This window comes from Mercenaria mercenaria, chromosome 16 (assembly GCF_021730395.1).
Source record: "Mercenaria mercenaria strain notata chromosome 16, MADL_Memer_1, whole genome shotgun sequence".
NCBI classification, from domain to species: domain Eukaryota; kingdom Metazoa; phylum Mollusca; class Bivalvia; order Venerida; family Veneridae; genus Mercenaria; species Mercenaria mercenaria.
In genome coordinates this window covers 19,541,871-19,568,454 of record NC_069376.1, presented here as the reverse complement: position 1 = coordinate 19,568,454, position 26,584 = coordinate 19,541,871, and the positions used below count along the sequence as shown (strand labels likewise).

General features: G+C 35.7%; 2 protein-coding genes across 8 annotated transcripts in view; one reads left to right on the top strand and one right to left on the bottom strand.

Annotated features, from left to right (window-relative positions):
* Positions 1–26,063, bottom strand: part of LOC123540917 (bystin-like) — a 29,551-nt gene extending 3,488 nt beyond the window's left edge. Inside the window, exons 1-9 of one of the 2 annotated variants that reach the window (XM_053526301.1) lie at positions 25,899–26,063; positions 14,453–14,538; positions 11,077–11,215; positions 10,327–10,459; positions 8,565–8,707; positions 7,799–7,896; positions 6,527–6,605; positions 4,149–4,214; positions 3,523–3,731 (exon numbers count right to left, since the gene is read on the bottom strand). In XM_053526301.1, the coding sequence (XP_053382276.1) occupies positions 3,523–3,731; positions 4,149–4,214; positions 6,527–6,605; positions 7,799–7,896; positions 8,565–8,707; positions 10,327–10,459; positions 11,077–11,215; positions 14,453–14,538; positions 25,899–26,030 (1,085 nt within the window). In that variant the 5' untranslated portion in view covers positions 26,031–26,063. The remainder of the gene's footprint in view (positions 1–3,522; positions 3,732–4,148; positions 4,215–6,526; positions 6,606–7,798; positions 7,897–8,564; positions 8,708–10,326; positions 10,460–11,076; positions 11,216–14,452; positions 14,539–25,898) is intronic. The other variant, XM_053526302.1, reaches the window with a different exon arrangement.
* A 165-nt stretch (positions 26,064–26,228) lies between these two features.
* The window catches only part of LOC123540106 (DENN domain-containing protein 3-like), an 83,736-nt gene continuing 83,380 nt past the window's right edge, over positions 26,229–26,584 (top strand). For 3 of the 6 annotated variants that reach the window (XM_053526295.1, XM_053526296.1, XM_053526291.1), the window contains exon 1: positions 26,386–26,526. The gene's annotated coding sequence lies outside the window, so the exon portion shown is untranslated. Of the gene's footprint in view, positions 26,365–26,384; positions 26,527–26,584 lie in introns of those variants that run through there. The other 3 variants (XM_053526292.1, XM_053526293.1, XM_053526294.1) reach the window with 3 other exon arrangements.

Sequence of the window (26,584 nt, the reverse complement as noted above, 5' to 3'; positions counted from 1 at the left end):
CCTCTAGAGAGGTCACAAGGTTTTTCTATTATTTGACCTACTGACCTAGTTTTTGATGGCACGTGACCCACTTTCGAACTTGACCTAGATATCATCAAGATGAACATTCAGACCAACTTTCATACAGATCCCATGAAAAATATGGCCTCTAGAGAGGTCACAAGGTTTTTCTATTATTTGACCTACTGACCAAGTTTTTGATGGCACGTGACCCACTTTCGAACTTGATCTAGATATCATCATGATGAACATTCTGACCAATTTTCATGAAGATCTCATGAAATATATGGCCTCTAGAGAGGTCATAAGGTTTTTCTATTTTTAGACCTACTGACCTAGTTTTTGACCGCACGTGACCCAGTTTCGAACTTGACCTAGATATCATCAAGGTGAACATTCTGACTAATTTTTATGAAGATCCATTCACAAGTATGGCCTCTAGAGAGGTCACAAGGTTTTTCTATTTTTAGACATACTGACCTAGTTTTTGACCGCACGTGACCCAGTTTCGAACTTGACCAAGATATCATCAAGGTGAACATTCAGACCAACTTTCATACAGATCCCATGAAAAATATGGCCTCTAGAGAGGTCACAAGGTTTTTCTATTATTTGACCTACTGACCTAGTTTTTGATGCCACGTGACCCAGTTTCGAACTTGACCTAGATATCATCAAGGTGAACATTCTGACCAATTTTCATAAGATCTTGTGAAATATATGGCCTCTAGAGAGGTCACAAGGTTTTTCTATTTTTAGACCTACTGACCTAGTTTTTGACCGCACGTGACCCAGTTTCGAACTAGACCTAGATATCATCAAGGGGAACATTCTGACCAATTTTCATAAAGATCCCATGAAAAATGTGACCTCTAGAGTGGTCACAAGCAAAAGTTTACGCACGCACGCACGAACGGACTGACGGACAGACGACGGACGACGGACGCTGCGCGATCACAAAAGCTCACCTTGTCACTTTGTGACAGGTGAGCTAACAAGAGGGCCATGATGGCCCTATACATTGCTCACCAGAGTTGATTTGGCCTACTGACCTAGTTTTTGACCTCGCATGACCAAGAGTTGAACTTGACCTAAAGATCATCAAGACAAACATTCTGACTAAATTTTGTAAAGATTTGGTTATAACTGTGGCCTCTAGAGTGTTCACAAGCTTTTCCTTTGATTTGACTGGTGACCTAGTTTTTGACCCCATATGACCCAGATTCAAACTTGACCTATAGATTATCAAAACAAACATTCTGACTAATTCCCATGAGTTTCAAACTTAAATTGTGGTCTCTAGAGTGTTGAAAAGAATTTCCTTTGATCTGGCCTAGTGACCTAGTTTTTGACCCCACATGACCCAGATTCATACTTGACCTATAAATGATAAAGACAAATATTCTGACCCAGTTTCATAAAGATTGAGTCACAAATGTGACCTCTAAAGTGTTCACAAGCTTTTCCTTTGATTTGACCAGGTGACCTAGTTTTTGACCCCACATGACCCAGTTTCAAACTTGACCTAGAGATCATCAAGACTAACATTCTGACCATGTTTCATAAAGACTGAGTCACAAATGTGGTCTCTAAAGTGTTCACAAGCTTTTCCTTTGATCTGACCTACTGACCTAGTTCTAGCCCCACATGACCCAGTTTCGAACCTGACCTAGAGATCATCAAGACAAACATTTTGACTTAGTTTCATAAAGAAACCTATTCTTTATATCTAAGAGATACAGACTTATTTTAGTTATATACTTATATAGAGGATATAAAGTGACTTCTTCATACTGAACTTATTAAACTAAAGCTATCACTAAAGGTGATGAATGTACCCCCATCATGCACTGACACAGTACATTGCAATTTGACACACACAAGATTGCATAATTATGTGGACTGTATGTATACAGTATAGTAACAAAAAACAATGTCCCATAACTATGCAGAATATTTATCTAAAAGAACGTAACATGCACCATGCACAACTAGGGTTGGCACTGATCACTTGTGTGAAGTTTCATTAAATTATGTGCAAGGGTTCGGAAGATTAGGCGCGCACAAGATTGTATATGCAGACTGTATGTACATAGTATGTTAACAAGAAACAAAGTCCCATAACACTGCAATTTTTGTTGTTGAAAGAACCTAACATGCCCCATGCACAACTACTGTTGTTACTGATCACTTGTGTGAAGTTTCATTAAATTGTGTCAAGGGGATAAGAAGAGATGGTGCGCACAAGATTGTGTCTATGTATATAGTATAGTAACAAAAAACAAAGTCCCGTAACTCTGCAAATTTTTTTTCTGAAAGAACCTAACATGCCCCATGCACAACTACTGTTGTTACTGATCACTTGTGTGAAGTTTCATTAAATTGTGTCAAGGGGATGAGGAGAGATGGAGCGCACAAGATTGTGTCTATGTATATAGTATAGTAACAAAAAACAAAGTCCCGTAACTCTGCAACTTTTTTTTTCTGAAAGAACCTAACATGCCCCATGCACAACTACTGTTGTTACTGATCACTTGTGTGAAGTTTCATTAAATTGTGTCAAGGGGTTGAGGAGAGATGGAGCGCACAAGATTGTGTCTACGGACAGACGGACGGACAGACAGACAACCTGAAACCAGTATACCCCCCCTTACAACTTTGTTGTCGGGGGGGGGGGGGGGGGGGGGGGGGGGGGGGGGGGGGGGTACAATGAGTTTAATAAATTAATAAAATATGAGGCTCTGCCGAGCATTTTATCAGTTTTATGAAACAATTTGAATAAATTCAATGTGACTTTCATGTAATATTCTTTTTTATCACATGTTAGCTTTTGCAGTTGGAAGATCAAAAATATTACTTTTTTTAATTGTTATAAACAAGTTTATTTGACCAACGTCTCTTATACTTTAAACGACGTTGACATCAATGCTTTATTACACTAGTGTATTATCAGTTTTATGTAATGGCTTTATTTCACTCTCGTGTTGTCAAACGTGTGATAAGCAATTATAACATGAAATAGTTTATTAGCTCACTAGAGCACAAAGTGCTCAAGGTGAGCTATTGTGACCGGTCATTGTCCGGCGTCCGTCAATATTTGCCTTGTGAACACTCTAGAGACCACATTTTTGTCCAATCTTTATGAAACTTGGTCAGAATGTTAGTCTTGGTGATCTCTAGGTCAAGTTCGAAATTGGGTCATATGGGGTCAAAAACTAGGTCAGTAGGTCAAATCATAGGAAAAGCTTGTGAAGATTTTTAAAGTTTTTTTTCTTTTGCATGAATTCAATCATTTGAACAATTTGAAAGGGGACCACCCAAGGATCATTCCTGTGAAGATTGGTGTAATTCTGCCCAGTGGTTTTCAAGAAGATTTTTTTTAGAAAATGTTGACAGACGGACGACACACGACTGACGATTGAGCGGTCACAAAAGCTTACCATGAACCTGGCTCTGGTGAGCTAAAACTAGCTGTCACAAAATATGCAATTCAAACAGTAGTATTTCATATATCAGCCTTACCTCACAAAATGGAACACCAAAGCATCCACCACTCTGTATGGCAATGCATATTTCTTATCACACAATGCACGTATAAATATACTGTTTGCACCATTATAGTCCATTTCGGCAATTTTCAACATGGCTGCCGCCGAGTGTAACATGGGTATAGAATTCTTTACAAGAATACTTGATATAATCACAGCCTCTCGTAATGTACAGTTTCCCGCCTGAAATAACAATGTAGAAATCGGAAGTTAGTGAAAAGACTGTTTTAAGCTTTGAAAACACTGTAATAGTTTCTTCCTTTGTCATGGTTTATATCAATTACAAAATGTATCTAAGAAATTTATTTTAAAGCAGGCTACTGTGTGCATTCGTATCCCTGTAATGCAAGCTGTAAGCAAGCACAGAAAAGTTTACAAACTTTCCATTTTTCTCTTGCCTAAAACCTTCGATAAAATGAAATAAAATACATTCATGGACGACTAATCAACATGGACATTAATTTCCACAAAGAGATAAAATAATTTTGTCCTTAAAATTTGAAATCCTCAAACCTGATGGCAAGCACCTGCTGTGGGCAAAACCACCAACCTTTCTTAAGCCTTGGTATGGCAGTGATGTCAATGTGGCATAAAACTTACCTCACAAAGTGGTAGTAAAATTCCTTTAAAGAAGGCCGCTGGTTTGAACAAAGCTTTTTTCAGTGCCTGAAATAATTGAATAATAATACAGCATTTTATAACGGACGATAAAAAGTAGCTACGTTTCTTAAACCGAAAATATTATCAAACTCTGATGAAATATGACAACTGTTTTATCTTTCTTTTTTTTTGTTTTTATACTATGTTAAATGCATTTTCTCTTGGCTTCCAGTCATAAAGTAGTGGGTAAAAACATTGGTTTCCCTGAACTTCTTACCTGCAGAGATTTGTTTGTTGCACAACATACAACAGTAAACAACAAGAGCTGTCTGCTGACAGCGCGCTTGACTATTTAAAGCACCGATAGAAATATAGGGTCAAAATATTACCAGAGATTTTCAGACAAAAGAAAAAGAATAGAATGATAAGACAAACAATGTACCTGCATTTGTGGATTTGGATAAGTCTTGCAATATATGGCAATGTGTGACCATGATGGTATTAAGCAAGTGTTCAAATTTTCAAAGCAATGTAGCAAACAGTTAAAAGACAAAATATCGAATGGTATGCAAAATTTAACTAATTTCTAGTGAGGCTCGAACCCACATTGATGAGGGGCAAGTGATCTGAAGTCAGCGACCTTAACCACTCAGCCACGGAGGCCCCTCCCAGGTATGTAGACTATGATGGTAAACAAGTAGCCAAAGTTTCAAAGCCATATGACAAACAGGTTAGGCAAAATTATGAACTGTTATGAAAAACTGATTTCCAAGTCCAAAAAGGGCCATAATTTAGCCAAAATAGTTGACAGAGTTATGTACTCTTGCCTGCAGATGGGAATCATAATGATAAACAAGTGCTAAAAGTTTCAAAACCACATGTCAAATAGTTTTGACAAAACATTCACTTGTATGAAAACTGAACCAATTTCCAAGTCCCAAAAGGGCCATTATTCAGCCAAAATACATGACAGAGTTATGTATCTTTTGCCTACAGATGGAAATCATGATAATAAGCAAGTGTTCAAAATTTCAAAGCCACATATCAAATGGTTTTGACAAAACATGGACTTGTACGAAAACTGAACAAATTTCCAAGCCCAAAAAGGGCCATAATTCAGCCAAAATCCTTGACAGAGTTATGTACTCTTGCCTACAGATAAAAATTATGATGATAAACAAATGTTCAAACTTTCAAAGCCACATGTCAAATAGTTTTGACAAAACATCGACTTGTACAAAAATTGTACCAATTTCCAAGTCAAAAAAGGGCCATAATTCAGCCAAAATATTTGACAGAGTTATGTACTCTTACCTAGATATAGAGACTGTTATAATAAACAAGTGATAAAAGTTTCAAAGTCATATGTCAAACACTTTGCACAAAACAGAACTGGTACGAAAAACTTAACCAAGATTTCTAAGTTAAAAGGGGCCATAACTCAGCCAAAATCCTTGATGGAGTAATGTACTCTTGCCTAAAACTAAAAATGGTTATGGTACACAAGTGTTGAAAGTTTCAAAGCTTTATCTCAAAAGACTTTGTCAAAATATGGACTGGTACCAAGAACTTAACCAAGGTGTGACGCCGATGCCGTGGTGAGGAGGACAGCTCTACTTATTCTTTGAATAGTCGAGCTAAAAATGACAGACAGAATAGACAGGCTGTTTGAATATAAGAGAACATTACCAAAATGGGGTCCATTTATAACATAGAGAAATCAAGTTGGTGGTGTATTATCTTTGACAATAAAATAGAAGACACTTGTCATCCCAATCATTGATAATGATTCATAAGGAGAAGTTTTGTGTCACTTGTTGGAAAGAAGTTAGTATAGGTACAAAATCCAGGATTCCATTTCCTTCGCTCAAAATAGGGGGAGCACAGATCTACGAATTGCAGGGCCATGAGTTCGATTCCCTAGCAAGGCATATCTTTCTCGGTGACGACTGATAAAAGACATTGTGTCTGTAACCATTCGCCCTCAAACCCATGCCGAGAACTTAAAAGTTACTTGGGGAAAAACAGGTCAATACTGGTACATAATTCAGGAACACTGGTTAGGTAAACTGGCCACTGTTATATTATTGAAATACTGTTGAAAAAAACCCAAAAAATAATAAACCCAAAGGTCACAAACAAACTAAATCCAGGATCCTGGTTAGGCCAACTGATTGCCACTGCATAATCAGTTTTATTGTTGTAAAATGGCGCTAAACTAAACAAACATTACCCTAAGGGGGATAAATATCATAACCTCTTTGTTTGCTACACTTGAAACAGAAGTTTGGCATATTAATACTGTGTAGAATCAGAATAAATTGATACAAAGACACCCATGCTCACAGAATGCAGAAAATAACTAATGAAAGAAATACCTGGTACAAATGAAAATTCAGCCGCTTGTATTCAGAAATATCATCTCGAATTCTTGGTAACAGTACCAGGTTAAAAAATCTGAAAGACAAAGAGATATCGATAAAGATATCCTAATAAATTGCCTAATAAAATAAGAAAGGAATATATTGTTTGTAACACTTTGAAATAATGGGGAATATCAACAACCCTTTGGCCTTTCTTTATCAACATGTTATGGTTATTTTCACTCACTTTATGATTTTTCAGTGTCATATACACATTCTATGCCAAACTTGATAAAAATGAACAATCCTGTTGAAAAATTTCACTGCAACTATGAGAAAGTAGCATAACCTTTGACTGAAAAGTTGCAAAATGTCTTTCAACATTGTTTGGACTTCAAACAGCTGATAAATTAGAAACCAGATATATATATAGCCCATTTTTCATTGCAACTTAGATCTAGGAGTGTTTGTATCGCAATTTTCATATATTTCCTTCAGCGTTTTGATCGACAAGACTTGCCCGAGCCCGGGATCACAAGCTTATAATGACTTGGTGAGCGTACACACTTTTACTATGAGGATTATCTCTTTACCAGAGATTTATCGAACTTTACCTTTGCGTACACACTTTTACTGCGAGGATTATCTCTTTACCTGTGATTTATCAAACTTTACATTTGCGTACACACTTTTTTCTACGAGGATTATCTCTTTACCTGAGTTTTATCAAACTTTACCTTTGTGTACACACTTTGACTATGAGGATTATCTCTTTACCAGAGATTTATCAAACTTTACCGCTGCGTACACACTTTTACTACGAGGATTATCTCTTTACCTGAGATTTATCAAACTTTACCGCTGCATACACACTTTTACTAAGTGGATTATCTCTTTACCAGAGATTTATCAAACTTTACCGCTGCGTACACACTTTTACTATGAGGATTATCTCTTTACCCAAGATTCATCAAACTTTACCGCTGCGTACACACTTTTACTACGAGGATTATCTCTTTACCAGAGATTCATCAAACTTTACCTTTGCGTACACACTTTTACTACGAGGATTATCTCTTTACCTGAGATTTATCAAACTTTATTGCTGCGTACACACTTTTACTACGAGGATTATCTCTTTACCAGAGATTTATCAAACTTTACCGCTGCGTACACACTTTTACTACGGGGATTATCTCTTTACCTGAGATTTATCAAACTTTACCTTTGTGTACACACTTTTACTACGAAGATTATTATTTTTACCCGAGATTTATCAAACTTTACCTTTGAGCCATTTTGGCATTAAGATTTGAAGTGAATATTCTGGTTGCCTGGTACATGGCAGCTGCAGACCACGTCTCGGGCTCTGTTAAATATAGTATCTGTAACAGAAAGCTAAACATAACAGCACTATATTGGTTTTAAAATAGAGTGTTGCACTGTTTTTCAATGGTATTACAGATATGCAACAGTCTAGTTAACCTAACCATAGTTATTAGATGCTGTACCAGAACTGACGACTCGCAACTTCCCCGCATGAATCAAAGGTGGAAAACATATAATTGACTATAGCTACCAGGAACATTGGCTTTGCCCTGGAATTGAGCCTCCTAGCTCTCCATTCACAGTCTTGTTCTCTACCAAATTGTGCAGGATAATGTATAGAACAAAATTCCTATCACTGTAAGAAATATCTGACCAAACAGGATTCTTCTTGTTTAAAATCATTTTTTTAAAAACCAGACGTAGCATATTCCTATGCTAGTAACCATATGATCCACTGAGTTTTTTGAGTTTTGTGTTCATATATAAATCACTTGTATGGGCTGTAAAGTATGTAAGACGACTGCTAACTTATCAAATAAATGAAAATATCAAACATTTAAAATCATATTAACTAGTTGGCTTTTTATTAAAAAATTTCCGTAACTTTTTTTTTCATAGCAGAAATGAAATCTCAAACATTTTCATGACTGCACAGTCTGAAAAAATACGGTCTACGAAAACAGCGAGAAGCTCACTTTAAAACATTAGTAAACAAACAACGCACCTGTTCCCAGTTTCTGAGGGATGGTATAACCTTGAAAGCTTTCGGTAACTTTCCGCTGCGGTATTTTTGCAGTATCTGTCGTATGCTTTTGTACATGTTGACTAATCTCTCGTCTAGCTGATCTAACTGAACACTTGCATTATCTGAAACAAAACAAGAGGACCATGATGGTCCTGAATCGCTCACCTCTTCCCACATGACCCAGTTTCGAGTATGACATCGTTTTTTCTATTATATGACATAGTGACCTAGTTTTTGAGCTCATGTGACCCAGTTCTGAACTTGACCTAGATATTATCAAGATAAATATTCTGACCAATTTTCATGAAGATCAATTGAAAAATATGGTCTCTAGAGAGGTCACAAGGTTTTTCTATTATTTGACCTATTGACCTAGTTTTCAAAGGTACGTGACCCTGTTTTGAACTTTACCTAGATATCATCAAGGTGAACATTCTCACTAATTTTCATGAAGATCTCATGAAAAATATGGCCTCGAGAGAGGTCACAAGGTTTTTCTATTTTTATACCTACTGGCCTAGTTTTTGACTGCACGTGACCCAGTTTCGAAACTGACCTAGATATCATCAAGGTGAACATTCAGATCAATTTTCATGAAGATCCATTGAAAAATATGGCCTCTAGAGAGGTCAAAAGATTTTTCTAATTTTAGACATACTGACCTAGTTTTTGACTGCAGTTGACCCAGTTTCAAACTTGACCTAGATATCATCAAGATGAACATTCAGACCAACTTTCATACAGATCCCATGAAAAATATGGCCTCTAGAGAGGTCACAAGGTTTTTCTATTATTTGACCTACTGACCTAGTTTTTGACGGCACGTGACCCACTTTCGAACATGACCTAGATATCATCAAGGTCAACATTCAGACCAATTTTCATGAAGATCTTGTGAAATATATGGCTTCTAGAGAGGTCACAAGGTTTTTCTATTTTTAGACCTACTGACCTAGTTTTTATCGGCACGTGACCCAGTTTCGAACTTGACCTAGATATCATCAAGGTGTACATTCTGACCAACTTCATAAAGATCCCATGAAAAATGTGACCTCTAGAGTGGTCACAAGCAAAAGTTTACGGACTGACGCACGGACGGACGACGGACACCGCGCGATCACAAAAGCTCACCTTGTTACTTTGTGACAGGTGAGCTAAAAAGTGTATATAAAAGGTGAAATATTGGTTCATATCATAGTGTAATACTTTTTTAAAAGTTCAGCCATTTTGAATTATCTGACAACTTTGTCTTGTTTACATAAACATTTATCTTTTAATGCAATTAATCAGACAGGAGGGCAATCAGTCGGCAGCTCAACAACCAGTCAAACTGGAATGGCCCTAAAACAGCTTCCAGTGGGTAAGACGTGTTTACCTCCGGTCCTAATGCAAGTTATCAGACAGGAGAGCACTTAATCAGTTGGCAGCTCATCAACCAGCCATATTGGAATGGCACTGGATCAGCTTCCAGTTCGTTATTGGTTATTCATAAGCCTTAGAAGCAATGTCCAGTTCTTCATTTGTGTTGTTTACACACATAAACTTGCCAATCTTATGTTACATAAACTATTTATGTAAATATTATATAAATCAATAGTAACTGTTCATGTTTTCAAATATGAAATCTAGACATAGTATACCTTTAAAATATTAATGCATCTGGTGCTCACTATCTGAAAGATATTTTGGCCTTACAATGAAACATAGGAATATCCTCAATATCTGAGATACATGTATCTACCTGTCATTTGACTTTGTATTTCTGTTTTTTTCTCTGTCAGTTTTTCCTGTATGATGTCTGCCAGTGTACGTCTAGCTGGAGGATTGTGGGACATAAACTTTGTCAATGCTTCTTCATCTTCCTCAGCAACTTCCTGTTATACATACAGCAACAGTACTTTATATCATTGTAATTCTAGTCAGAGTTAGTTCCCTGGAAACTTGAAATAATTTCAAACGTCGACCATGATCAAATTTTCTACTAGTTACATGTATATGGAGAAGTGAGAGTGTTGAAATGTAGAATTCTTAACATTCATTTGTGCATTATTTCAAACACATCATTGTGTCATTGTGTTTCTGCTAGTCAGCTCAGTGGCTTCTGGTTGGTTTTTATTTTTTGCTTGGTTTAGATCTTCATCAACACAATTTTGGTCATATTATGGAAACTTTTTCCAAATTTCCATCAGAAGGCACCTGGGTGGAAGCATCAACCTTTTGTAAGCCAGCTGGATGGCTTCCTCAATTAAAAAAATTCTACATCTCAAGTGAGGTTTCGAACAAACAGCAGTGAAGAACAAGTAATTAGAAGTCAGGAACTTTAACCACTCGGCCACAGAGGCCCATAGTGTGGCTTCTGAATACAAGATGTCTGAAAACCACTCACTCAAAGTAGTGAGGTGGGAGTGCTTGAGTGGACAGCCTTAACCACTGGGCCACAGGAGGCCCTTCTGTCAAACCACAGATCTTCCCTAAATGTAAACAAACTTACAATCTGCTCATAAAATTCCTCATGCTCCTCCTCCTCCTCAGATTCCTCCTCTTCTGACTCCACCCCCTTTGATCTAACCACACCCAGTTGTACTTGTCGGGGCTTTTTCCTCGCATTGCCACTGGAATGTGTGTACGTACTAATTTTCATAGAATATAATAAAATGATTCAATAACCTATATAGATTTTATTTGACTAGCAGGGGCCAGGTACCCCTTTTGACCATGTTTGGGGTAGGACCTTATAATGATGCTACAGACTAAGTTACAGGCTGATCCATCAAGCTGTCGGTAAGACCTTTAAAGGTATTTCTATTTTTAGCTCTAGCAGCCCTTTAAATAAAGAAGCTGATTCTCTCCACTGGAATAAATTTGGAAAAAGACTTTATAATATCGGTACTGCTACAGATTAAAGGTGATGAAGATCCATTAAGCAATTCACAAGAAGAAATTGTTCAAAAGTTTTTTCTGATTTTAGCTCTAGCAGCCCCTAAAAGGCGCCAAGAGGCAGAACCATTTGAACAAAATTGAGAGGAAAAAAGCCTGTCCTGAACCAAAGCAAAAACAATGTTTCACTGCAGTGTGAAGAACATAATGTGCTTATGGTAGTAAATCTGTTGATAAACAAATTAGACATGGAACTGTAAAATACACTTGTAAATATCTCAAAAACATGAGGGTCATGATGACCCTGAATCGCTCACCTGAGTGTCAAATGTCAAACTGATGATAAAATATTAAGAAAGTCAGTGGGTCACATTCATGGTCAATGAAATTCAGTTTTACGATTTGTGTGCCAAACTGTGTATGTTATCAAAATTTCAAGGCTGTATCTTAAAACAAGAGGACCATGATGGTCCTGAATCGCTCACCTATCTCCACATGACCCAGTGTTCAACTGAGTATGACATCGTTATTTCTATTATTTGACATACTGACCTAGCTTTTGAGCACATGTGACCTAGATATCATCAAGATAAAAAATTCTGACCAATTTTCATGAAGATCCATTGAAAAATATGGCCTCTAGAGAGGTCACAAGGTTCTTCTATTATTTGACCTAATGACCTAGTTTTTGAAGGCACGTGACCCACTTTTAAACTTGACCTAGATATCATCAAGGTGAACATTCTCACCAATTTTCATGAAGATCTCGTGAAAAATATGGCTTCTAGAGAGGTCACAAGGTTTTTCTATTTTTCGACCTACTGACCTAGTTTTGACCGCACATGACCCAGTTATGAACCTGACCTAGATATCATCAAGCTGAACATTCTCACCAATTTTCATGAAGATCCATTGAGAAATATGGCCTCTAGAGAGGTCACAAGGTTTTTTCTATTTTTAGACCTACTGACCTAGTTTTTGACCCCACGTGACCCAGTTTCGAATCTGACCTAGATATCATCAAGATGAACATTCTGACCAATATTCATGAAGATCTCATGAAAAATATGGCCTCTAGAGAGGTCACAAGGTTTTTCTATTTTTAGATCTACTGACCTAGTTTTTAACCCCACGTGACCCAGTTTCGAACTTGACCTAGATATATTCAAGGTAAACATTCTGACCAATTTTCATGAAGATCCATTGAAAAATATCGCCTCTAGAGAGGTCACAAGGTTTTCCTATTTTTAGACCTACTGACTAGTTTTTGACCGCACATGACCCAGTTTCGAACTTGACCTAGATATCATCAAGATGAACATTCTGATCAATTTTCATGAAGATCCATTGAGAAATATGGCCACTAGAGAGGTCACAAGGTTTTTCTATTTTTAGATCTACTGACCTAGTTTTTGATCCCACATGACCCGTTTCGAACTTGACCTAGATATCATCAAGGTGAACATTCTGACCAATATTCATGAAGATCTCATGAAAAATATGGCCTCTAGAGAGGTCACAAGGTTTTTCTATTTTTAGATCTACTGACCTAGTTTTTAACCCACGTGACCCAGTTTCGAACTTGACCTAGATATCATCAAGCTGAACATTCTCACCAATTTTCATGAAGATGCATTGAGAAATATGGCCTCTAGAGAGGTCACAAGGTTTTTCTATTTTTAGACCTAATGACCTAGTTTTTGACCCTACGTGACCCAGTTTCGAACTTGACCTAGATATCATCAAGATAAACATTCTGACCAATATTCATGAAGATCTCATGAAAAAATATGGCCTCTAGAGAGGTCACAAGGTTTTTCTATTTTTAGACCTACTGACCTAGTTTTTAACCCCACGTGACCCAGTTTCGAACTTGACCTAGATATCATCAAGATGAACATTCTGACCAATTTTCATGAAGATGCATTGAGAAATATGGCCTCTAGAGAGGTCACAAGGTTTTTCTATTTTTAGACCTAATGACTAGTTTTTGACCCTACGTGACCCAGTTTCGAACTTGACCTAGATATCATCAAGATAAACATTCTGACCAATACTCATGAAGATCTCATGAAAAATATGGCCTCTAGAGAGGTCACAAGGTTTTTCTATTTTTAGACCTACTGACCTTGTTTTTGACCCCACGTGACCCAGTTTCGAACTTGACCTAGATATCATCAAGGTGAACATTCTGAGCAATTTTCATGAAGATCTTGTGAAATATATGGCCTCTAGAGAGGTCACAAGGTTTTTCTATTTTTAGACCTACTGACCTAGTTTTTGATGGCACGTGACCCAGTTTCGAACTTGACCTAGATATCATCAAGATGAACATTCTGACCAATTTTCATAAAGATCCCATGAAAAATGTGACCTCTAGAGTGGTCACAAGCAAAAGTTTACGGACGCACGGACGCACGGACGCACGGACGGACGACGGACGACGGACACCGCGCGATCACAAAAGCTCACCTTGTCACTTTGTGACAGGTGAGCTAAAAAAAACAAGAAAGTAGGTCAGTAGGTCAAGGATCATTCCTGTGAAGTTTGGTGTAATTCTGCCGAGTGGTTTTCAAGAAGAAGATTTTTTTAGAAATTGTTGACCGACGACGCACTATGCACGACGGACATCAAGCGATCAAAATAGCTCACCTTGTCACTTTGTGACAGGTGAGCTAATAATGTGTTAAATTATTTAGTTGAAAATATTGTTTGAAAATAATGTTATACACAACCAATTTTTTTTTCAACTAAATTACTTTTTTTTTCTAAAATAGGCAGCCATCTTGTGTAATTTCCCAATTTTAAAGGCCAGGACCTCTTCCCAAATGCCAAGTGAAAAGCCCTGTTTTCTGCCACAGCAGGTGAAAATATCCCTTTATGCATGTGGCCAAAAATCAGCTTCTGATATGTAAGGATGAAAATCTTTCTACACAACAATTGCCTCTGTAGATTTTGGAATACACAGGTTGATTAAAGTGTTCCCATACCTTGTTGTTCCATGTTCCTCCTCTAGTTCTTCCTGCTGTATTCTTGCCTGTTCCAAAATCCTCCTCGACAATTTATCATCAACAAACTAGAATGGTAAAAACACAATTTGAAGAATTTATTACTGAAATCTACATAATTTATCAAATAGTTTGAAATAATTATATGTCAGTTATTTGTAGCAGTCTAAGACAAAATCTATGCACACATATATACATGTTTGTATGTATAAACAATACTGAGTGTACGGTTATAGTGATATTGTTTCACATCATACAGGAGAATGCTTTATTCCTCACAGAACATGAACAGTCAATGTACATGTGATATAGGACAAAATGTGCTGTTCAATAAAATATAACCTGTCTTGAAAGTTTCTTCTACTTATTATGAATAGTTGGGTATATTGTATATGATAAACCAAGGTATATGTGGCGTAAAAAATCAAAAACAAAAATTCTAGCATGACTAACAAATAACCTACATACACGAAGAGCAAAATCTATCTCGGGTTATTCTGCAATAACCCATGCATGTGCAATGACGTCATCTGATCCAGGTGCATAGCACGGTCGTAAAAAGTAGTTACCATTTTTTTCTAACACAGTTGATACTCGTATGTTGTGTTAGACTCGAAATAACAAATTCCCAAGTGTGATTTATTGTAGAATAACCTGAGTTTTTCATTCTTATGCGGAACAATATATCACTCAGGCCTATGGCCTTCATGGTATATTCTTACGCATAAGAACTCAAAACAGTGGTTATTTTATGATAAACCACACTTGGGAAATTATTATATCTTAATTCACCTGAGGGGTGGTTTCAAAAGACTTGACAAGAACCTTAAGACATTGGCAGGGTAATTTTGTCAAATATTTGGACAACACACAATTTATTACCTATTTTATTTTGTCAAATGATCGACAAGGGCATTTTAGAATAACTGCCCTACTTTACCCAAAATAAGGTGACTGAAGCGTAATCAGCTTTCAAACAGAGCTCCAGATAAGATTTTATGTTAAAGGGTATTTTACTCCTAGATGTTTTTTCAAAAGGGTATTTTAGAATTCTAAATGGTTTTTCAGAATTCGAAATCATTTAAAAGGGTAATAATAATAACTGTTTGTATAATTTTCTGATATTCATGTGCTCCGCTGAAGTGCCTTTGTCAACCAATGCTGTTTTCCTGAATATTTTTGAGCCTTCATTCAAATAGTTTTAACATTTAGTTTACTGCATACATTACATCTTACACTACATCTTAATTTCAGTTACTGACCACTGCGATATATCAACAGCCAGTGATACTTTGACTGTCAATGTTTTTTTCAGAAACACCAACATGTATGTGCTTCGGCTTTTTCAACAGTTACCCATTATATATCATAGATCACGTGCTTAGCGATAGGCATTGTCCGAGTCATCTCTTGTCACACACTAATATACTTGAAGAAGAAAATGGCATTATTTTACGATATCGTTTGCGTTTGCTTTATGTTTAGTTTAGTTTAGTTTATTAATCAAGTCAAGGCCCATAAGGGCATCTGACAACAATTATAACAATAACAGTTATAGTAACAAAATCAGAACAGCATGTAAAACATGACAAATTATTGCAGAAGTAACTGATAATGTGGAGGATGAGAACTATTTATCTGAAAGTAGACATAATTTTCTTACAGAAAACAGCCAGTTTTAACAAAGTATTCTTATTGTCATTGTTCATAAGGTTAGAAAATTTGACAGTATTTGGATATTTATAATAAAATTCATCTATATATTTTTTCCTATCAACACTGAAATATTTGCAATCAAAAAGATAATGAAATTCATCTCCTAAAATGTTACTGTTACACAAATGACAAGTTCTTTGTTCTCTTGCAATGTTTTCAAATCTACCTTTCTCTATTGGCAACAAATGATTCATGCATCTGAATTTACAAAGTGAAATGCTAAGGTCAAAAGGTAAAAGCTTGAATTATTTTTCAAATACAAATTCGTGTTTATACATTCTATAATTTAAACATTTGCTTGAGTTATTAACTGAATAGTTCCAGTTTTGTATAAACTGATCTTTAATTCTAGTGTTAACAAGATTTTTGAAGGAGTTAAAAGAGTGAATCTTCTGATCAAACCAAAAATTAGATATACCAAGCGAATCTAAACTATCTTTGACATAACATAACCAGTTAAATTTCTTGTTTTGCCTCTGAGACGGTGAGAGACAAGTTCTGTACAAAATATTACAAATTTTATCTTCCTTGGAGCTTATTACCTTACTCCAAAAAGTTAACACTCTACATTTAATACGACTTGAAAGTGGTAAAATACCAAGATCACCATACAACATGTTATTAGGGGTACTTTGCTTCAAATTTAAAATAAGTTTTAAATATTTCAACTGAAATTTATCAACAATATCTAAATTTTCAATCCCCCATACCTCTGAGCCGTACAAGATAATAGGAGTAACCATGGTATCGAAAAGGTGCAATTGTAAATCAATAGGTAAAAACAATTTCCTGGATTTACTAATAACAGCAAACATAGCTTTGCGTGCTTGATCAACTAAATGAGCCTTAGTTCTACCGAACTTGCCATTGAATGAAAATTGAATACCTAAGTATGAGAAATGGTCAACAATTTCTAAAATATTACACTCAAATTGAAATACTGGCGCATTACGCATACCTCTCTTATTTTTCCAAAATATGACAACTTTAGTCTTTGCGGTGTTAACCTTTAGCCCCCATGAGATGCAATACTCTGACATGGCATTAAGAGCTGACTGGAGGTCATTAGGGGTTTTATGAGACACCATTTTGTTTGTTGTACTCGATTACAAAAAGGATGTGCTTGATTTACGATAAAATTGGATTACGCACTTAAATCGAGTAAAATACGTATCCCGTTTTTTCAATGCGTATCAGTACGCGTAGGTTTAATTTTAAATGCATTTTTTGTAAATTTCAAAACGTATTTACGCAAATACGCATCTTATCTGGAGCTCTGTTCAAAGTAGGTCAAATTTGTTTCCTATAGGTAATGCTGCACATTGTTGTTCTCAAAAAATCAAATACCGCAAGACAGGATGTAACACAAAAATAGCAGCAAGTAGTTTAGTTCTGGCTGCCATAACTTAACTGACGCTGTTTTTATTTTCTGCTTGTCACATCCATTAAACCATACATGTGATACGTCCCGGATCTTCCCGGAAATGACATACTCTTCCCGGTGTCCCGGACAGTGTTGAAATGTCCCGGAAAAATAAAAATACAGAAAACAAAAATAAACCCCTCAAAAACTAGCTTTTTTGGTCTATAAATTGTTGAATTTTACGTTAATAAAACACAATAAACAGTCCCCCGTGTCACACTGTTTATGCCTAATTAACCAATATATATCAGTTTCATGCCCTCGAGCGGGACACGTGTTAATTAAGCCAGCTTCGATCAACACTCATATTGAACGCGCCCCATGATCTTTTGATGACCCTGATTAAGTTACAGTCAGCTATTTTGATGACACTGATTATGAACTGACAGAATTATGCAATCAGTAACAGTTTTATGATAATTTAATATTAGGAACAATAGTCGAAAATCTCGTTTTTAGCACGTAGGCGGTGAAGCTACATGTAGGCCTATCCTTTATGGAAGAGGTGGCTGAAAACGGTCAATTGAACGATAATTATTTTAAAAGGTTGTAATCTTTTAAAATGTAGAGTGATTGTCACACATATTCTAAATTAAAATTTTGACTGTTGAATGCCTTTGCCGACCGATCCATGAAAATTGACCCGACCCGAAATATTTTATATCGATTTTATCTACAAGATTTATTTTATTGCTTCCATTTATTAATGATTAGATAAACGTTTAAGCTTTAAAATGATACCAAATAAGCTGGATTCTAAATCACGATGACCAGGTTAATTCTTCGTATATAGTAAGTCTCCTAATTCTGTTCACCTCGGGAACCCAACCAATTCACGTGCCTGACTATGAATTACCCTATTTACCTCCCTTAGAAAGCTAGACGACATTTGCAGCAAATTATTCCTATGCGATGAACAATGTTTATCTCCGGAAACTACCTGCAGGGCTTCCGTTAAGCGGCGTCCCGGCGTAAAATATGCTGAAAATTGTGATCAGTACGCCAATACACAAAGTTAGTGGCGTACAAAGGACTTCCAATATTTTCAAAGGACGACAAAATCAATACATCGTGAAGTACCTTCAATTTTTTTCAGTAGCTACGATTCCCCGAGAAAGATTTCATTAGCTCCGCCCCGATGATTGATAGCCTTGTACAGACTGTCGGCGTTTCTTTAGATGTCATGCTTGAAGCGTGAGAATGATGTTATTAGCTCCGCCTCGTAACTAATCGTCGCGGTTAACTTTTGATGATTGACAGCCTCGTGAAGGCTGTCGGCATTTCTTTAGATGTCATGTTTGAAGTGTGTGAAAGCATCAGGTTTGATAAAGACACCGTCTATGAATGTAAACCTTGACATGTTTGAGAAGGTACTAATTGCCGATAATTAAACATATTACATGCAATCGGCTCGGATTAAATTGGTAAGTTTTTTGCTCCAAAGTCGGAAGACAATACAACTAATTGTCGAAATTATATCGGCAATTTCAGCACAAAAAAAGATTTGTTTGTAAATTATTTGTTTGCAAATTGGTGAGTAAATAGAAGTTGATGAACGGAAGGGAAAAGGAAATTTAGCATCATACGCTGTTTTTCAGTTGTTATGGCACAACGTACTCTCTTTGATTTCGGCGTAAATACGCCAGACAAGAATAAAAGCAAAGGTAATAACGAGTCTGAATGCACCGAGTCTGTTGCAAAAAAATCAAAACCTAGTTCTGAATGCAAATCTGTTACGAAACAACGAAACTTCAATGAACAAGAGCTGTCCGTAAGACAGCCAAGCTCGACTATTCGAAATATTGTCCCAGAAGCAGGAAAATATTACCCAAAAAGGTTAAATATCAAAAGAATTTTAAGTTCAAAACGAGGCATAATTTGACCAAAATGTATATCAGTTATGGGACTTGCTGCTATCAACTAGTTTTATAACCCCGAAGGCACATGTGAAGTTTCAATTCAATATCTGCATTAGTTTTGGAGATAGAAACTCGCATGTAAAACTTTAACCAGAATTTTCAAAGTCCAAAAGGGGGCATAATTTGCCCAAAATACATGCTAGAGTTATGGGACTTGACCCAGTGAGGTTGGTTATTGATCTAGAAAAAAAAAAAGTTTCAAATCTATATGCTTTTTTGTAATTGCTGTATGTACTTGCACGCAAAATTTTAACCAGGATTTTCTAAGTCCAAAAAGGGGAATAATTTGCTCAAAATACATGTAAGAGTTATGGGACTTGATCCAGTGAGGTTAGTAATTGATCTAAAAAAAAGAAAAAATAAGTTTCAAATCTATATGCCTTTTAGTAACAGCTGTATGTACTTACACGCAAAACTTTTAACCAGAATTTGCTAAGTCCAAAAGGGGGCATAATTTGGCCAAAATGAAGGTCAGAGTTATGGGACTTGCTGCTATCAACTAGTTTTATAACCCCGAAGACACATGTGAAGTTTCAAATCAATATCTGCGTTTAGTTTTGGAGATAGTAACTTGCATGTAAAACTTCAACCAAAATTTTCTAAGTCCAAAAGGGGGCATAACTTGCTCAAAATACATGTCAGAGTTATGGGACTTGACCCAATTAGGTTGGTAATTAATCTAGAAAAAGAAAAAATAAGTTTCAAATCTATATGCCTTTTAGAAATAGCTGTATGTACTTGCACGCAAAACTTTAACCAGAATTTTCTAAGTCCAAAAGGGGGCATAATTTGGCCAAAATGAAGGTCAGAGTTATGGGACTTGCTGCTATCAACTAGTTTTATAACCCCGAAGACACATGTGAAGTTTCAAATCAATATCTGCATTAGTTTTGGAGATAGTAACTTGCATGTAAAACTTTAACCAAAATTTTCTAAGTCCAAAAGGGGGCATAATTTGCTCAAAATACATGTCAGAGTTATGGGACTTGACCCAGAGAGGTTGGTAATTGACCTAGAAAAAGAAAAAATAAGTTTCAAAGCTATATGCCTTTAATTGATGGCTGTATGTACTTGCATGCAAAAACTTAACCAAGGTGTGACGCCGACGCCGACGCCGACGCCGACGCCAGGGTGAGTAGAATAGCTAGACTATTCTTCGAATAGTCGAGCTAAAAATGGTTATGTGAATTTCCTTGATTGGAGTTTAAATCAGACTCAAAAAAAATGTACTGCACTTACTGTCGTGCGGCCAAGAATAGTAATATCTTTGCTAAAGATGGTGCAGGTTCGTATTTTTGTTGTTGTTTTTTTTTTTTACATATACTTTACTGTGCTTTTTGGAAGACCAAGAAAAGTATTTGTTGGCGCCCACAATAACAGTCGGTTTAATATTTCATATTTGTGAAATTTTTGCAAGTGGTTATAGATCTAATTGTTATATATATTTTAGTAACATTCATTACCTTGCTGTTAATTAATTTCAATGATGTTTTTTGTCCATTTATCTGGTATTATAAATAGAAATTTCTTTCTGTTTTTAGGAAATCTTCAACACTCAACCTTGACCAAGCATAATGACACAAAAGAACATAAAGATGCAGTAGAAGCCCATCAGATGAGGAAACAACTTTACAATGTTGAAGACACTATCACAGTCAGTGACTGATGATGATGATAATGATGATGATATTAAGGGTCAGCGTACAAAGTAATACTAGGACTCCAAGAAAATTTAACAGGGACTCCAAAATCTGAATGTCAGGCAGTCCTGACTCCATGAAATTGAATCTTAATGGAAGCCGTGGGAAAGCTTAAAAAATTTGGGGCGAATAAGCTAAGTAAATTTGGTCCGAATCAGCCATGGTCCGAGTCAGCCTGTATTCAAATCGGACCTACCTACCCTATTTTTTTTTAGCATGCTACCGGGAACAATTTTTTTAAAGCCTTAGGCTTAAAATAAAATTAAGTTTGTTTGACCTTTACCTACCGACCCGATAAAATTGCCCCGACTCAAATAATTTTATTGCATTCCAGAGTAAAAAATAATTTTTATTTTCTTATCAGAGGGGAAAAACTTATTTTGGTGCTTGAAACTGGCGATTATTTCATTTAACAAATACATAAATAATTATGGCAAGTGAGAAAGTAACCCGCGGTCAGCTAGCAGAAAATCGATAAAGCGGATTGTTTATTATCTTGTGTATCCGAACACGTGTCAACTATGCCGATAGCGTTGCCTAAGGCCATAGGATGCAGACGACAATCAAACCTCTTGTAACCAGCAAGCAATCTGACAAAAGGACATAATTTTACAAATCAAGTACCTAATTTACCCGCGAAACGTAAAGATACCAAACCGTCATGCCGGTAATTTTCCATTCCACGAGCACGTGCGACCTATCGTTATATCTAATTTACATCACTCGACGTTACTTTTGTTTACACAGACACAAAAAAACGCGCGTAGTGTATTCATTTTTTGTTATTACCGCTTCAATATTTTTAGCACCGCTTAAGAAGTAATATAGTTTGAATTATATAACGATTTTAATAAGATATCGACAGGAATGTAGGCAAAATTCTATAAAAACGGTCAAATTTAAATTTAGTTCTTTGTAAAATTTCAAACGGTGCAATCTTAATTACTTATCTCTTTCTAAGAGTAAATAGATGATACATTCTACGGACATAAAGTTCAGACTTTTGACCAGAAAGTACAAAAAAAAAAAACAGAATAAAAAAATCTTAAATGATGAAAGCGTCAGCAATTTAAATACATGGCGTAAAACGATTTTTGGCAAACAGATTTATGATAGTGCGGCAAAATAGCTCACTGAGATAGGATAATCCACAATTATCGTTTGACACATTTACCTGTCAGTTTATACAACAGTGCTCCAGCTAGCTATTTACAGCAGGGCGCATCGCCCGTTCCGAAATTCGTTCCGCCCTGTTGCCCCGCCAGGCACCCTGCCCGTTTACAACCATTCATTTCTTTTTTTTTTAGCCAAACTTCCCTTTTTTGCCTCAGTGATTATAATACACTGCTTTACTGCCCCCTTTTTATCGAGTGATACACGCCTTGGGGCATTGACATTATTAGCAAACAATTAAACAATTACCTGCTGTAATCGTGCCCGAGGCAGACCATGATATTTTAGACTGCTCCACTAGCATTAAAATCATTGAACCTTAGTGTTAAAACAGTTTGCAAACCAGTCTGAAATCATTATCATTTCGCGCCACCTGTCAAAGTGTACTTTCGTTTTCGGTAATATAGTCGTAAATACCCCTTTATACACAACTGAAACTTAAGTCCAGACAACAGACATTTATATGTAATTAATAAAAATCGATCACAATCAAATTTAAATAGGAAAATATTTTGATTTTATCGTTTTACAAGTTTTTGAAATCGAAAGTAAGTTGTCGTCTGCTATGTGAAATTGTCGATTTTTCATGAAGATTTCTTTGAAATTAGTTTACTAAGATGTAATGACAGGGTACACTTTAATGTCAGATACTGTGAAATGCTGTTAAACTGTCTTTGCATCATAATATTTTTTCAAAAATATTGTTTAAACTGGACATTCGAGGACTTTTAGAAAAAAGTGTAACCATCTCCGGATATAAAATTTTGGATACCCGGAATATGTCTATTACAAGTGCTAAACTTGCTTTTAGACTGTTGTAAGTTTAAAACTTTGCCCGATTTCATTTATTTAAGTGGAAGTTTAAACTTTATTTTCTGTATATAATATGTTACAGGTATAAATTTATAAATATCAAGTAGCCTACATGGAGAAGATGTGTACTGAAATTGTAACAAGTAAAATAGGCCTAAACACATAGATATTGTTATTCAGTATGCAGTTACAAAGAAATGTTACAAGTTGAAAATCAATGCCAAGTAAAATACAAACAGCAGAATTTTTAGTTAATAAATAGGTGCATTAGAGATGACAGACATAGCCTATTAAAAGACCATACCTAAAGTGTGCCAAAAAACATGCCTAAATTATGCCAAATTCCATGCCTAAAGTATGTTAAAATGCACTGTATGCATGGACCAGTTATATTTTTTCCAGGGGGAGCACGGTCCCAGACCGACCACCACCCCAAAGTGCCCTTTTCAGTGCCAGCACCCTGCCCTTTTTTAATCCTAGCTGGAGCACTGTACAAGATATTGAATTCTCTTTAACAAATTGAATTTGTTTTAACAAATTAGAGAAGAAACTGTTTTATTGATTAATTTAAAGAACAGAGGCGGTACGATCAAACAGTGATGTCTCACATGGCGCGAAAACATGACGTAATTCCATGACAATCTCGGGCAACTATACCGCTTTGATCTCCACTTCCGATGCCAAGATACCGACACACTTCTTTTAGCTCTTTGAGTGGGGTGTTAATTGATGATGAAAACAAGGACAATGACTAAGTTTATCAACAGAATAATTACCGGTAATCGTTTACGCTTTTTATTTCGCTTTCAACACTGGGTGGATTATGAATATTGTGTCCATATTTTTGGGACACTTTAAAAGATAATCATTTTTCGGGAAATAAGTCTTTAGAAAGTGAAAATAACAAGTCCTAACACTTTCGGAAAATACGGTAGGGGCTAGACTGTGATTATTAATACTATCGATGCAGTTATTATGAAGAGCAACTAGGTGGTGGAGATTACAAAAATACAGTGAAAGAAAAATGTCTGCTGTGAAAAGGAAATTTAAGAAGAACAAATATGATTGCTTACAAAGGAAACGTAGTGTACATCAGAATATTACTTGTCTACTATGTGTTATATTTGAAATATGCTTGTACATAATACTGAGAGTATTACGGCAATAGACAGGCGAGGTGTGAAATTTTTTTTACATCCCTGATTTGTACGGCAGGTTTTCCTGACGAAAACGTAGATTGCAGTTACCGCTAATTTAATTATCTGGGAAAATATATTATAAACTGACTTAATTGTTGATTTCAAAATGTCTTAAATCAGAGATCATTTTGAAATGCATTTGTTTGAATTGAGAAAATCTAAGTTTTCGAATTTCAAGAATTTGACAAGAACGGAAATGTGTTGAAATATTACAGGCTTGATAGTTTTAATATTTTAATTTTGTTATGCCAGGACGAAGAGCTATAAAAATCTTATACTTCTTTTGCCAGGACAATGGCGTAATAAATGTCTGATGTTGGGAAACCCAATATTGTTTCTGTTTTTAGTAACATATGACCAATACGTGCAAGTAGCTTGAAGCTGAAAAATCATCATGTTTGCTTGCATACTGCAATTTCCATTGTAAAAACCTTCTAAAACTCATAAAAAGTTATTATCTATTGAATCAAGCATCAAACACTTGTTGAAAATATTTAAAGCTGTAATTCAATAGTGTGTTGAGATGCCAAATATCGCGTATTTTCACGCTATATTTTTTTGTACATTTAAGCGCAGATGTAGTAAAAACAATCATGAAAAGACTTTTGACATATATATATATATATAAAGAAAAAGTATAGACATGAAAGATACTCAAAACTTTGATGAAGTTTGCCTTATGTGCTAATTAAGTCTGTGCCCATATTGTGTGTGCAAAGGCTAAGGGTTTATATATTACAAGCATACATTTAACAGAGCATCTGCAGAGATTATCTAGAAGCAATAGGTATTAATAATAGACTTTATTACTGAGACAACAAACATTTAAAAAAACTAAAATATAATAAAATTATTTACCTACCTACCTACCCACTGTAAAAATACTGGGTCGGTAAAGGTCAAACAAACATAATTTTAATTTAGGCCTTATCAGATCTCCATAAAGTACAATTTTAGCATGCACCTACCCGCATTATGTTGAATCACTCACATACGATTTATTTAATTAAAACATAATATGAAAAGTAAAATAATGGCATAAAGGTATCCTAACTAACTGTTATTAATTATGCAAGAATATGTGTTCTTTGCATTCTTTTGATTTATTTGCACCTGATGAATTATTCAATTAATCATGATGCTTTAACAGCTAGTATTTTTAACTAAGATATACCCGATGCCAAAAAATGGAAACACTATCGAAACACCTGTGGTGTGGATAAGAATATGAATCGGCACAACTGTCATGCGAATAAGAACAATAATCGTCAGGATGGTCGTGCCGGTAAGACACTTCCGTCCCTAACAGCATTTACCTCTGACCTGAAATTTTTTAAAAAGTATGCATCTACGAAATGCAAAATGGCAGTGAAAGTAAGGCAGTAAAAACAAACACATTGAGTAACACGTGTTTTTGACAGAGTTTGAAAATCTAATTACATCGCGAAAACTTATGAAAATTAGGAAATATTGCTTTCTTTTAACCTCATCATCTTTCTCTTCCCTTTTTCTAATTTTGGTCCGATTCGTTGGTTTGACAGTGCTATCGTCTAGGACCTGTTCCGCAAGAGGAAGAACTCCTGGTCTTGAATTTTTTGTTTTCTTCACTTTTCCCATTTTTCTCGTGGCGGAAACGGAAATAGCCTTACTGGGGGGAGTAATTATTATTTTTGAATTTTTATCTTACCCTTTCCTTAATAAATCCAATATTTACACACAGAAAACAGAAGTAATTATACTTTTAGAAATCTGTTAGAACAATAGTAGAATAATTGCAGTTAATGGAATTACCTTTATATAGTTAATTACTGATCCCTCAGTCGGAAACCGAAAACGAAAGTAGAATTGCCGTGTCATTAAATTTATCTTCCATATCGAACAAGGTCAAGAAGTGGGTGTCATCTTTAATTATGGTGATCAAGAGAACATTAACAGGAAATTTATCACATGTGTAAAGATTTTAAACGTTCATATTCTTGGATTTTTTTTTGGCTTGGTGGTAGTCGAAGCTTGTCTAGCTTGGTGGATGCCTGCTTATTATTAATATTAATTTATAAGTGATTTTTCCTGGTGACTGTTCAATACGGAACATGTTAATACCTTACCAGATTTGGTGTGTATACTGTCTAGATTATTACTGAGTGTCAGTACCAAAACATATGCTTCATCTA